This window comes from Sebastes umbrosus, chromosome 24 (genome assembly GCF_015220745.1).
Source record: "Sebastes umbrosus isolate fSebUmb1 chromosome 24, fSebUmb1.pri, whole genome shotgun sequence".
Taxonomy (NCBI): domain Eukaryota; kingdom Metazoa; phylum Chordata; class Actinopteri; order Perciformes; family Sebastidae; genus Sebastes; species Sebastes umbrosus.
Window position 1 is genome coordinate 1,026,552 of NC_051292.1, and position 14,208 is coordinate 1,040,759.

The window sequence follows — 14,208 nt, forward strand, 5'->3', positions numbered from 1 at the left end:
ATTGTACGCCTCATGTACCAACTTGTAAACAACAGCTTCAAGTTAATCAAGCAGCTGATTGGCCTCAAATCGGTTCCCCAAATTCACGTCATATTTGTGTAAAACATGAAAATTCAGGTAAAAAGTCCCTTTGTGGAAAATGAGGTTGAGACTGAACTAAAACAGTGAAGCTGTGGGTCGTAAAAACGAGAACAATGAGCCGAAAGTTGCTCAGGAGAGTTGTAGAACTGGTGATAACTAGTCATTTAATTTAAGGGTGAAAGACAACGTTTGTTAAACAAATATACAGTTGGCCTATATTCCAGCATTTCATTCATTTCTGTGAAGAAAACTAAATGACAATGTTATTTTTAAAGTCTGGATTATTATTTACGATATAAACTTAAAAAACTACGCAGTTAAAACCACCGAAGAGCTAATAGAACAATGGCCAAGCGTCAGGGAGAAGAAAGTTGAATTTGTTAGAAAAGAAGCCTATTAATTATGATTGTTAACAATTTTTTTAAATTGTTAACAATCATAATTAATAGGCTTCTTTTCTAACACATATTGCTATGAAGGAAGGAGCCTGCCAAAATAAAAAAATTAAAAAATGACCCGATAAATAAAAAAATATGTCATTAAATGCAGCAAAGATAATATTAAAAATGAATGTAGCCATTAATTAATTGATAAAATGTGACATAAATTGATATTTCTGTTTTAATTTGCTTCTTTATTTACTTATCTTTGTATTAATTCCCTTTATTTATTTATTTACTCTTTTGTTTAATTTTCCTTTTTACTTATTTATGTATTTATTCATAAATATATAAACACACACATTTAAAAATAAATATAAAATAAATAAAACATAAATGCAAAAATAAATACAAAATAAATGCAAAAATAAATAAATAAATAAATGCAAAGGTAAATTTATAAATAAAAAATGTAAAAAATAAATGCAAAGATAAATGAAAATAAATTAAAAGAATGAATAACTAAAATGCAAAAATAAATAAAAAACATTTTTAAAAATGCATAGATAAATAAATAAATACAAACTTCATGCAAAAATAAATAAATACAAAATAAATAGATAAATAAATAAAAGGGAAAATTAAACAGAAGAGTAAATAAATAAGAGAATTATTACAAAGATAAATAAATAAAGAAGCTAATTAAAACAGAAATATCAATTTATGTCACATTTAATCAATTAATTAATGGCTACATTTATTTTTAATATTATTTTTGCTACTTTTAATGACATGTATTTATTTATTTATTTATCGAGTCATTTATGTATTGATTGATTGATTTTTGATTTTGGCAGGTTCCGTCCTCCAGAGGGGTCGTATCGGTGACGACCAGCGGAATACATACCTGATAAAAAAATCTTCACGGGAACATTATGAAGCAAAAAGACATTTTATCTGGTTGTCAAAGTCGTCATTATTTTGTGATGTAATAAATAATAAATAATAATCAATGACTGGATTGATTGATAATGAACAGAATCATCTGAAGTGGTTGTGTTATTTCAGGTTGAGGTACTGCGGCAACACGTCGTCCCAAAACTCCTCTGACTCGTCTGCTGCCTGACCTTTGACCCCTGACCTCAGTTTACCTCCAGATTTAATGCTTTTGACTTCAGCAGACTTTTTCTTTTTGACAACCTCTTCCTCTTCCTCCTCTTCTTCTTCCTCCTCCTCCTCCTCCTCGTCCTCCCCCTCTTCCTCCTCTTTATCAACCTCTTCCTCCTCCCCCTCCTCTTTATCAACCTCTTCCTCCTCAGCCTCTTCATTCTCTTCCTCACTGTTTTGATCCTCTTCCTCCTCTCCTTCACTCTCCTTTTCGTCCTCAGCCTCTTCATCCTCTTCCTCACTGTTTTGATCCTCTTCATCCTCTCCTTCTTCTCCACTCTCCTTTTCCTCCTCTGCCTCTTCCTCAGCACTCTCTTCCTCTGCTTCTTCTTCTTCTTCTTCTTCTTCCTCCACCTGCTTTTCATTTTCACTTTCCTCCTCTTCTCCTTCTTCCTCTTCTTCACTTTCATCCTCATTTTCACCATCCTCTTCCTCACTACTCTCCTCCTCAGTACTACTCTCCTCCTCTGCCTCCTCCTCTGCCTCCTCAGCACTACTCGCCTCCTCCTCTTCCTCCTTTGTCTCACTCTCTCCATCACTCTCTTGTCTCTCCTCCGAAGACTTTACGGACTCACTTTCACCCTCCTCTTCCTCACCTTCGCTTTCCAAATCCCCCTCTTCTTCCTCACCTTCCTCCTCATTTTTAGACTCTCCTCTTGTGCTCTCTATCTCGTGACTCGACCCTTCCTCGCTCTCTTCCTCTTCCTCCTCTTCTGCATCACCTCCTTTGCTCTCTTTGGATTCAGTCTCGTCTTCACTTTCACTTCCTGCTTTGCCACTTGCTTCCTCCTCCTCCTCTTCCTCCTCCTCTTCCTCAGCACTACTCTCATCTTCCTCCTCTTCCCTGCTTGCCTCCTCATCTACATCAGTTTCTGACTCATCCTCTGGTTGAAGAGTGTTGCTGTCTTCATCATCTTCTTCCTCTGTTACTTTCTTGATACTATGACTGACATTCTCCTCCTCTTCCTCCTCCTCCTCCTCTTCCTCCTCCTCGCTGACGTCTGCACTCGTTCTCTGCCCTTCCTCCTCCTCCTCCTCCTCCTCTTCTTCCTGTTTGACCTCCTCCTCGCTTCCATCCTGACTCGTCTCCTTCTCGCCCCGACTCGTGCCTTCAGGACTCTCCGGTATGATGTTGATGCTGACCGAGGACTTGTTGCTGAAATCTGCAGCGTAGGATTCAGTCTCCTCGCTCCGTGATTTTGTCATGCTCTCTTTCAGGACGCCACGCCTGCTCTCGGACGGCGACGGCGAGCTTCTGAACGCCACCTCTTGCATTAACACCGACCCTGCTGCGATAGAGGCAGCTCCGGCAAGCAGGCCGAGCTTTGACGGTGTTTCTCTTTTTGACTGGGCCTCTTTTTTGTTTTTCTCGTTCTTAGACTTTTTAGAAAAATCAGTGCTCTCTTTAAATTTTTGTTTAACCTCAGCAAGCCGCCGAGGACCACCTGAACTCTCTTTACCTGGCGAGCTAACTCCTGCGTGACTTTGCACCACTATGGGTTTGCTTTTAACACTGACAGGTTTAGACGGCTTAACTTTGACTGCAGGTTCAGAGCCGACCCCTGAACCGGTCTTTCTGGTCTTAGGACTTTGTTTGGAGTCTGGTACCAGCTTCCTGCCAACCTCTATGAGCTGGCCTTTCCCTTGAGCTGGCCTGAGCCGCTGCCTGGACGCTGCCTTCCTAATGTCCCCTACACTGGGTTTGTGTTTACTGGGTTTCCTCTGCAGCTCCTCCATGGCCATGATCATATTCTCTTTGTTCTGATTGGCTGTTTTGTGTCTCTGGGGGCTCTGAGAGGCCAGAGAGCGAGAACTGTGGCTCCTCAGGAGCTCGGTGGGTAACCCCCGGCGAGGAGAGACAGCCTTGCTCTCACGAGACGGGGAAGTGGAAGAGAAACTGCTCTGCTTGGAGAGCTTTCTTTCCTTTATTGGGTTCTCTTTGTGCCCTTTAGTGGTCTTCCCATGCTTACCCTTCCTCTATCCCCGGCACCAGAGAGCAAGAAGAGGGTGGAAAAGAGGCATGCATTAGAGAGGAGAAGAGACATGCAGAAAAACAAAAGAGTCAGAACAAAAGCAGACATTTATGACAGAATAAGGAAAAGTTTCACAACTCTTCCCAAATCTTTTTGTTTCTCGTACTTTCATTAAAGGGATAGTTCAGGGCTGCGGTTGAAAAGTCAAAAAATGACATCCTAACGTCTTTTCTTAACCACTTCTACTTGACCTCGATGGAAAACGTCATGAGGTCAAGGAGAGATGAGAAGGAGAATTCAGAAGGATTTAGGAGAAGGCAACCACAGTGTTAAGAAAATCCGACTGCATTTACACTAGATCCGACGGCGGCGGATGTTAGTGACACGGGTCTGCCGGGGTCTGGCCGTGGCGCCTTTTGTAGTCCATAAAGATGGACTACAAAAGGCACTGCTTCCCGCTGTGCGTTGTTAAATATCTCTTTCAGTGACAGGCTGCTTCACCTGCGGTGTGTGAAAGACAGAAACCGCAGGTCCTTCTGCTGCTCAACATCAAACTTTAATTAAGGATTATCTGACCTAACGTGGACAACCGGTGAAAAATATCACTTCATTACTAAGGTTGGAACTGAAATTAAAAAAAGGAATATGTGATAAACACTGAGTTACATGTTCGAGTTATGGAGAGGGGCTAGGACCATATGTGTAGGCTGTACTTCTTCCTACTCCTTTTGGGACGTGTAATATTTATTTATGTTGATTATTTGTTTATTGACAGTTTGCTATATGTTCACTGCGCCGCTTTCTGCTTTTTTCTTTGTGTGTGCGCTCCTTCAGCTGTAGAAAACAACTTGTAGATGCTACTTTGAGTCATTAATTCATTAGTCAATTACAAAAGATTTTGTAATTCTTATAATTTCCTCTTTTTTTAAGGTGTTTCTTGGCACTTTTCCTTGAATTAGGTAGTGGAAATATGGTATGCATCTTAACCACCAGGATGACCTACTGTAATTCATATTTCTCTTATAGTATATTCTATATATATATATATATATATATATATATATATATATTCTCTCTAGTCACATGACTAAAAACAACCTCAGATATCAACCTGATGAAGGAGCTGTGTGGGAGAAGAGTTGTGGAGGAGAACGCCGGTGAAGACAGGACTCATTACGGATGCTGTTAATTAAAAACCTTTTAGCTTTAACAGATGAGTGTGAGTTACCTTCTGAACTGGAGACAGAGTGAGTGTTTTATCACCGGGGTCCATCTTCATCATATGTGTCTGTCAGGAGGAAGACAAATTAAGTAAAATGAGCAACGAAATCCACAATGTTCCACTTCTCACATCACATTCAGGGTGACCCACTGATCTCTCACCATGTTGAGGAAGTCAGAGGTTTCTCCCAGACCTTTAACGCTGTCGCTGTCGGTCAGGCTCTCCACAACGCTGTCTGTCTCGCCCCCTGTCTGCTCTGAAAACAGGACGGCAGGTTATTATTCCTGATTTTTACATTTCAAGCACCCTGTATTTATAAAGCACCTTTATAAAAGGTGCTTTATAAATACATTTTCGGCTGCCGGACAGTTTTATGCTGGTGTAAATGCTAAATTATTAGTAATAAGAATTAGAATGAAATGAGAGTTCCTGAAGAGATAGCTAAATATTTGCAGGTATGAAATATTTTGCGAGGGAAGTAAAGCAGAGGTAAAATCAGAGCAAAAATATGCTGGATGCTTAAACAGAAGAAGAAGAAGTCAAATGCAATTCTTTATAGTTTAAGCTGGATTTTTGCAAGAAATTAAAATGTTTAAACTTCTGGTCTGATCTTGGAGGACACATGAGAAGGAAGTGGACGAGGTGGAGGAGACAGAGGAGGTGGAGGTGAGGTAGGTACCCTGGTGCATTGACCCTGCGCTCCTGTGTTGGTGAGTGCCGTTCAGCACCTTTCTGTGGGTCAGCTCAGGTGGAGGCAGCCTGGGCGGGATGCTCTGGCTGGAGACGGGCAGCGGCGGGTGGAGGTAGCCGGGCATCATGGCGGGCAGCGTGCGGAACATGGCACCAAACTGGTCCGGAGATCTCTCCTGGGAGGAAAGGTTATGAGAGCGTTTGTCACGACTAATTCTCCAGAGTTTTATCTGAGGATGGATCCAGCCTCCGTACTCCGTACCCACCCTCTCCCTCCTGCGGACCCGAGCAGAGAGGCTCCTCTGCAGGGTGGAGGAGTCGCCCGTGTCCCCCAGCAGCTCCACATACGGCTTCTCCAGGTAGTCCTCCGTCACGTCGTCCTCCTCCAGAGTCACATCGGTGCAGCTCGGACCCCTCGGCCGAGCCAACACCACCATGTGGCAGCCGCCGCACGTAGCCTGTACAAAGACACAGTTCACCATTTTTTATCCATCATCTGAAAAATCTGACACCTAATAAATAAATTAAAAAATATATAAAAAAATATAATAAATAAATAAAATAAATAAAAGCACTTTTCTTTCGTCTTAATCAAAAAATATAATATGTAGCTGTGAACCTAATTCCAATTATTACCAGTACTATGAATATTATGTGAAACACGTACTGCCTGAACGTTATACTTGAGGAAACGCGGACACAGAGTTGGTTTGAACTGGTTGGTGAAGTTTTCTTCGCCCAGGCCCAGTTTCCCATGTCTGCCATCTCCAAATGTGTAGAGCAAACCGCCATCTAAAGATAAAAACATCACAGTGGCATTTTGAAGAGGGCTACTTTCATCACACCAGTGAAATCTCTCTTAAATGAATGATGATAGTGCAGTAAAGAAGCCGTTTCTACCTGTGATGACAGCCGTGTGGTTTTCTCCACAGGCCACCTGACACACCCGTCCCTTCTTGAAGTGCTCGACCGCCCGCGGCAGCCGAGACTCGAAGATGAACGTCCCGTGACCGAGCTGTCCGAACTGCCCGAGACCGAACGTGAACACATCGTCCTCTGAGAGACACAAGAAACGCATTAACTAAAGCCTTAATCGATAAAGGTTCAACTCATCATGACTGATCACCTCTGATCTTTTATCTAATTTCTACATATGCTGTTGTTGTTGTTGTTTTTGAATGTTTTAGGGTTATTTCTTTTTATTTGGGTTATTTTTCTTTTTTTTGTTTTGCTGACATTTATTTCCTCTTTTTTCAGATGTTACTGTAAATTGATACAAATACATAAACAATTTTGTTTTATTATTTATTTATTAATTATATATAATATAAAGAAAGAAAATGCAAAGAAAAACAACAAAAAAATTCTCCATTTGACAATAAAGGTGCTAAAGTATAAAAGAATGTTGCAGATAATAAAAAGATGAATGTGAATTAGTAAAAATATTTAATAGATTTTCTGCAACTCTGCAAGATTTTACACAAAAATAGATAAGCAAAATATATTATAAATGTAGAAGATGGAGTTTATTGACCAATAAGTATGTGTAGTGTTCAGCCATGTTTGTAGTTCTTTAAGAGATATTATCTACCTGTGAGTGCCACTGTGTGTCCACCTCCACAGGCCACCTGTGTTACCGGCTCCTTGACGCTCTTCACCAGCTGAGGGACTCGGTGTCGGGGCAGCTGGTCGGTGCCCAGACCCAGTTTACCGCTGTCCCGCTCCCCGAACGTGTACAGAGCACCGTCAACTGACAAACAAACACACACGTTTCACACAACCAATACACCTCTGCTACTTTTTTAGGAAAACAAAGAACAACAATTAGGATCTTTCATTTACTTCCACGGAATGAATGAGGAATTTAATTTAAATGTTCCCTTCTGGCATGTGACTGGTTCATTTTAAGATCCATACCCATAATCCTTTGCAGGGGGGCAGCTGAACCGTCAGGTGGCCTCTCTCTGTGCTCACCTGTGACTAAGGCAGAGTGGTAGTATCCACAGGACACCCAGCTGATTGGTCGTCCCACGTTGACTTCCTGTGGCGTCGAGGCGTGGCTCTCCTTCCCCAAACCGATCTGACCCTCCGTGTTGTCGCCCCACATGAACAGTTTACCGCTCTCTGTGACGGGCAGCAAGTACACAGCTCGTCTTTATTACATTTCATTTTATTCTTTTCTTCTGGTTTTAAATGTTGTTCTGATGCATTTCCTGTGAAATGCCTGGTTTTGCTCTGCCTTGTCTTTTTACATTTTATAAGACATACAGGATTGGTAACAGTGCTTATGTTTTGTTAACCAAGAACTTAAAGTTGGAAAAAGCTGGAAAAGGTGACAGCATTTACTTTTGTAAACTCCTGTTTACACTAAAATCGAATTGTTTCATTCATTTTAGGATTTTATCCAAATATGTCTGCACATTCACATGAAAAATTGTACTGTACTTTTACTAAAATTTGCTGCTAAAAAATTAAATAAAAATAAACATATAAAATAAGATTTTAAATTAGAAAACATATAATTTACTGATGAAATCTAAAAACTAAAAAAATACAAATAAAAATATAAATTCAATAAAATTGAAATAAAAAAATATGAATTTAAATAGAATTTACATCTTAAATTTAAAAAATCTAGTTTACAGACAAAATCGAAACACAAAAATGTTAGCCAAAATAAAGTTAAAATATAAGTTTAAATACTTTTTTAGATTTAAAAAAACCCAACTAATTTACTAACAAAATTGGAAAACCAATTCAAAATTGAAAGGACTTTTTTAAAAATAAAATTTAAAAAATAAAAATAAAAATGTATTGACCAAATCTCAAAACAAACAAACAACATATTATTATTATTATTATTATTATTATTATTATTATTATTATTATTATTATTATTATTATTATAAATTATGACACAATTTTAAATTAAAATCTTCATAGTTTAAAAATCTAATTTAAAAAAATCATAAATTTAAAACAGAAATACAAACTGATATACATTTTCAAATTTGAATTTCAAATTTGAAAATGTAATTAACTAACGATAAGCTGAAGAAACCGCTGTGATGCTCAACTGAAAAGAAGATTTGACTGTCACCTGTGAGAGCGGCGGAGGTGTTTGAACCGGCAGCGAGCATTTTGATTGGTCCACGTGAGTCGAAGAAGCAGACCCTCTGGAAGGACGTCCTCTCGTCACAGTCACCGAGCCCCAGCTGACCCTCACTGTTCCCCCCAGAGGCCAACACTTTCCCCTGAGCTACACACAAGAAAACAACACTGACTATTTATGATACACCGTGTTGACGATGTAAACTCGTCAGTCAGAAACTCACCTGTGTAGATGAGAGTGTGGTTTCTCCCACAGGCCACAAACTGAACTTTCTCAGACTTAAGAGCTGAAATCATACAAAATTAATCATTACTAAACATACATTTATAGCTAAAAACCACGATAGTTTATTCTAAACGGTAGCTTTTTTCGGAGCTTTCAAACATACCGCATGGTCTTCATCAGAGGATGGAGATGGGTGTGTTGACATGTGTGCTCAGTAGCTGTTCATAGCTCATTTTTAGGACTTCTCCGTTTAAAGTTAACGGCATGAAACAACTCAGCAAACATCATCTGCAGATCAAGACCATGTGATACAGCTGAAAGCCCTGGAAAGCCATGTGTTTCTGTAAATAATAGGGAATTTGTTTACATTAGTTGTATTTATTTAACTCTGTATTATCTTATATTACCAGAAGTGCACAGAAAACTGATAAGAAACCAGTTGCCTCTCCGTCTGCCTGTGTCTCTCTAGATTAGACCAGATTATGGACCTCCAGATTGGGATTATGATGGGAACAAATCTCTGGGTCCCCCCTACAGCAGGGCTCAATAAAAAAGGGTTTCCACCGTCATATTTGTTACCAGGGGCACTGTATTTACTTTGCAGATTATTTCTATTTAGTACAAACTCAATGTTTCCTGTGCGTTTTCTGTCCAGGCTGACAGAGTCGTCTCCTCCCTCTTCAGTGGACTCCCTCTGCACTCCCCTTTGAGGAGGCTGAAGACAGCTGTTGATGGCAGCGCTTACACACAATACTATCCCTTCTTTTTGTGGTTAAAATAGAGAACAGAGACCAACCTTTGACACAAGTGGGCTTGTTCACAGTCAGTTTGGATCCCAGACCGAGCTGGCCCCAGTTGTTGCTGCCAAACATGAAGAGTTTCCCATTTTCTGTGGAGACAAAGACGGGCTGATTGGTTGTTTTCTAAAGCGAGCTGGAGGAAGTGATACATCAGTACATGGTCGGGTTTTTGGAATTATGTTTTTCTTGGTTTCATGGACAGCAAAATAAAATATCCTTGCAGGGGGAAGCCACTAATTCTCATCCAGCATCAGCTCTTTGCTCATTAAACAGAATAAAACACATTAAAAAATGTCTCTTACCTGTTATTAAGGCGGTATGCTCGTCCCCACAGGCGATTATTAAGGGGACGTCATTTTTAAGCCAGAATTTACTGGGGATGTTGTCGGCAAATTTGCTCTTTCCAAAAGTGAAAACGGCTCCTGATTCTGACGGAAAAGAAGAGGAAATAAACAAAATCCTTGTTGATGAAAGAATGAGTCAAACAGGAAATGTATTCATCACAATTTTTATTATCAGTTGATCATTTTAAGGTATATATATGTAAAAAATATATTTGTAGATACACTTTCTTATGAGAAACTGATTACTTTCACTGTTGGTCAAACAATGACTTTGTCATAACAAACAGGCTAAAGCTGTACAACTATGACTATAATAATATAATAATGTTCATAAATACAGAGCCCTCTGGTATCTAAAAGTCCACCTGTTGATATCTTATGGTTAAATACCACCAAGGTTCTCTATTCTTTTTGGATCTGGGGTGTCATGGAGGGATATTATTGATGATTATTTAGGTGTTTATTGTATTAGTTTGTTGGTAGTTTGTCTCCTGAACTCCAGCATCTTTATGCTGTAGGAACACACTGAAAATAAGTCTTATTGGGTCATCCTTGAGATTTTATTGCTGTGATTTACTGTCCTTCATCCCATTGTGTCAAACAAACCAAAACAATTAATCTTATATATATTTTATATTTATAACTAAATAATCAAATCAGTCCTAATCTAATATGAGATTTTAATTCATGATATCTGGAGACGTGGAAGAAGACTTTTTACTTGAGTAAAGATAGCAATACTTTAATGTAAAAATATTCAAAAGTATAGAAGAAGTATGACAGTATTCTCATCAGGTAAAGGTGCTCATTAAGCAGCAAAATGTTTTATGATATTAATTATTTTCTATTCTATAGAATAGAATCTATAATAATGTATCATATTTTATGTGATAATAATACATTTTTTTGTGAAATCTTAAGCCGCAAACTAAGTAGTAACTATAACCAGCAGTGCTGTACTTAAGTACAATTTTGAGGTACTTGTACTTTACTTGAGTATTTTATTTTCTACTTCTATTCCATTACATGTCTGAGGAAAATATTGTACTTTTTACTCCACTTATTTTAAAGCTTTAGTTACTATGCAGATTCATATTAACAACACAAAGTATAATAAATAAATAAATAAATTATGTATTACAGATTAAACTACCAGCCTTATATAAAGTCATTAAAAGGAGCTCCAGCTTTACCAGCTGGAACATTAAAGTGATGAACACATTTATGCATTAATAATTATGATACTATAATATAAAATATAGTATTCTGCATAATGTGTACTTTGGTACTTTAAGTATATTTTGATGCTAATATTTTTGTGCTTTTTGATGACTCTGTGGTATTGCTACTTTTATTTCAGTAAAAGATCTGAGTACTTCCTTCACCACTATGATTATAATTGTCAGATAAATATACTGCTCCACAGACAGACTCAGGAAGGAAAGGGAGGACGGTCTGCAGGACAGATAATAATGCACTATACTCATTTTTAACAGTCTCCTCTGCACTATATTCACTTTAGTTCACTAATAGTCGTGTATCACAGCTGTTACCCTGCACTATATTCAGTTTTAACAGTTTTCTTCATCTCCTTGTATTTTTATATCTGGTATATATTTTTTGTATTTTGTACTTTGCACTACTAACTTTTTTACTGCCTTTTTACTAACATGTTTTGCACTATGGAACTGTGATGCTGGAAACTTCTATCCATCCATCCATCCATCCATCCATCTATAAGCTTCTGATATTATCATCAAAATGAAGGTTCACAAGCTGACAGATTAATATTTCCTGACAGAGCACGTTTCAAAACAAACTTTTCAAGTACTTCAAGCTAAGAAAAGGAGAAAGAAATATATAAACAGCAAATAACGTGAAACACTAGAACTAGTCATGAGTATTAAACATATATAATAGGTGAATAAATGGCAGGTTAACGTGAATATAAAAAGTGTTGTTTTCTGTTAGCCATCGAGCTAAAGCAGAAGCTAACCTGAAGCAGCTGCACGTTAACAGTTAACCTAACAGTTTAGCTTTAAAAGAGTTAGTTATTAGAGTTAAACGATTGAAGAAGTGTCGGTGTTTACCTGGTATCTCGTCCTCGGACTCCCCAGCCATTTCTGAGGGACTTTAATCCGCTTTGCTCGCTCGTCGTGGGCGTGTTGGAGTCCCTCTTGTTTTCCACTCTGACAACCCGGAAGTAAACATAACTTCTCCTAGGTTACGACGCTGAGAACGTAACTTCTCCTAGGTTACGACGCTGAGAACGTAACCTCTCCTAGGTTACGACGCTGAGAACGTAACCTCTCCTAGGTTACGACGCTGAGAACGTAACTTCTCCTAGGTTACGACGCTGAGAACGTAACCTCTCCTAGGTTACGACGCTGAGAACGTAACCTCTCCTAGGTTACGACGCTGAGAACGTAACCTCTCGTAGATTATCGTAAATTATACATGAAAATAATAATAAATTAAATGAAGGGCTATAGGGCTGTACCTGTAATTCATATTCTTCTGTTATACTAAGAAGTTTCAATGCATTTTTTTTCATGACTTTAAGGGCTTTTCTGTAAGAAAGAAACTCAGAATGAAACACATTAAACCTAGGTTTCACTTTCATATACTTGGATTTGTGCAAATACAATTTTCCAAGAATGAGAATGTTATTCCCCAGAAAGTAATCTTTGTTATTGTCCATGACAAGTCCATGAGCAATGTCCTTTTGAGAGAAATTTCCCAGATGAGAAACTTTTGGGAAAAGCCAGTCATGTATATCAAGACATAAAGCTCCAGAATACATACAATGACCTCTCCCAGGTTACGACGCTGAGAATGCAACGACGTAACTTCTTACAGGGACAGGACGTTTGTTTTGATGCTTCTGAATACATTATATTTTACATTATATATATACATTATATTATACATTATTTCTTTTTATTTATTTATTTTATTCTAATTTACTAACAAAATTGGAAAACTAATTCAAAATTTAAAGGACTTTTATAAAAAAAAAAAAAAAAACCAAACAAAATATAATTATAATTATAGTTATAATTATAATTATTATTATTATTATAAATTATGATATGTCCCTCTATGTCCCTCTTACAGGGACAGGACATTTGTTTTGATGCTGCTAAATACATTATATATTTACTGAACTTTACTGAAGTGTATATATTAATTTATACTAATACTAATTTACTAACAAAATTGGAAAACTAATTCAAAATTTAAAGGACTTTTTTAAAAATAAAATTAAAAAAATTTAAAAATAAATTTATTGACCATATCTCAAAACAAACAAACATATTATTATTATTATTATTATTATTATAAATTATGATATGTCCCTCTATGTCCCTCTTACAGGGACAGGACGTTTGTTTTGATGCTGCTGAATACATTATATATTTACCGAACTTTACTGAAGTGTATATATCATTTGAACTCACTTATGTAAAGTAAAAAAAAAAAAAAAAAAAAAAACTGATTTAAAAATCAAATTTACTGACAAAATCTAAATTATATCAAAAAAGCAAAAATAAAGTTAAAATATAAGTTGAAATACTTTTTCGATTTAAAAAAAAAAAAAATCTAATTTACTAACAAAATTGGAAAACTAATTCAAAATTTAAAGGACTTTTTTTTTTTAAATAAAATTAAAAAAAAAAAAAAAAAAATTGATTGACCAAATCTCAAAACAAACAAACAACATATTATTATTATTATAAATTATGATATGTCCTTCTATGTCCCTCTTACAGGGACAGGACATTTGTTTTGATGCTGCTGAACCTCCGTCTCATCATGTCCTTATTGTGTGTGTGATCTAAAGTGACTAAGCTTTTAAAATGTAAGAACATTTTGAAAATCTAGTTTGGACTTATTTTCCTAATCAATAAGTTGTTACCATGACAACTGCCTTTCCTTTCCTATTTTGTGCAATATGTTTTTACTCAAGTATCGTCTTTTTACATAGTTTCATGAGTACTTTTACTTTAGTAAAAGAGCTGAGTGCTTCTTCCACCAGTGGATATATAAAAATAACCTGTCTGGAGTTAAATCAATAATATGCTGATGCAGTTTTGACAAACACATCAAAGCAGCATCAAAACATGTGTATGTGTCAATTCTCCAAGAGAACATGGTGAATTTGTGTATATCTCCCTCTAGTGGTTTACCTCAGGTTTGACAAAGTGTAAGTG

The 14,208-nt window shown here is 37.2% G+C and overlaps 1 protein-coding gene across 3 annotated transcripts; it reads right to left on the reverse strand.

Annotated features, from left to right (window-relative positions):
* Window positions 1-1,213: 1,213 nt before the first annotated feature.
* On the reverse strand, window positions 1,214-12,316 carry rpgrb (retinitis pigmentosa GTPase regulator b). Of its 3 annotated transcripts, none has more exons than XM_037761419.1 (14): window positions 12,085-12,316; window positions 9,953-10,078; window positions 9,647-9,739; window positions 8,849-8,911; window positions 8,614-8,772; window positions 7,488-7,637; window positions 7,105-7,263; window positions 6,414-6,569; window positions 6,181-6,305; window positions 5,780-5,971; window positions 5,552-5,689; window positions 4,985-5,074; window positions 4,830-4,889; window positions 1,214-3,605 (listed from the first exon to the last, which is right to left on the reverse strand). In XM_037761419.1, exons 1-14 carry the CDS (start codon window positions 12,113-12,115, stop codon window positions 1,521-1,523), a joined length of 3,627 nt encoding a protein of 1,208 aa, XP_037617347.1. In that variant the 5' UTR covers window positions 12,116-12,316; the 3' UTR covers window positions 1,214-1,520. The 3 variants fall into 3 exon arrangements, with proteins under 3 accessions (XP_037617347.1, XP_037617346.1, XP_037617348.1); XM_037761418.1 differs by having other exon boundaries at window positions 4,985-5,079; window positions 5,503-5,689; XM_037761420.1 differs by lacking the exons at window positions 9,953-10,078; window positions 12,085-12,316 and adding an exon at window positions 9,014-9,191 and having other exon boundaries at window positions 4,985-5,079; window positions 5,503-5,689.
* Between the last annotated feature and the right edge of the window lie 1,892 nt (window positions 12,317-14,208).

Excerpts from the sequence above, each read along its gene's own strand:
- rpgrb (XM_037761418.1), bottom strand. The coding sequence starts at position 12,115 with ATGGCTGGGGAGTCCGAGGACGAGATACCAG. Across the intron at positions 5,972-6,180 it reads TCAAGTATAACGTTCAGGCA|GCTACGTGCGGCGGCTGCCA; the intron begins GTACGTGTTTCA and ends GTCTTTGTACAG. Across the intron at positions 5,080-5,502 it reads CGCAGGGTCAATGCACCAGG|AGCAGACAGGGGGCGAGACA; the intron begins GTACCTACCTCA and ends TCCTGTTTTCAG.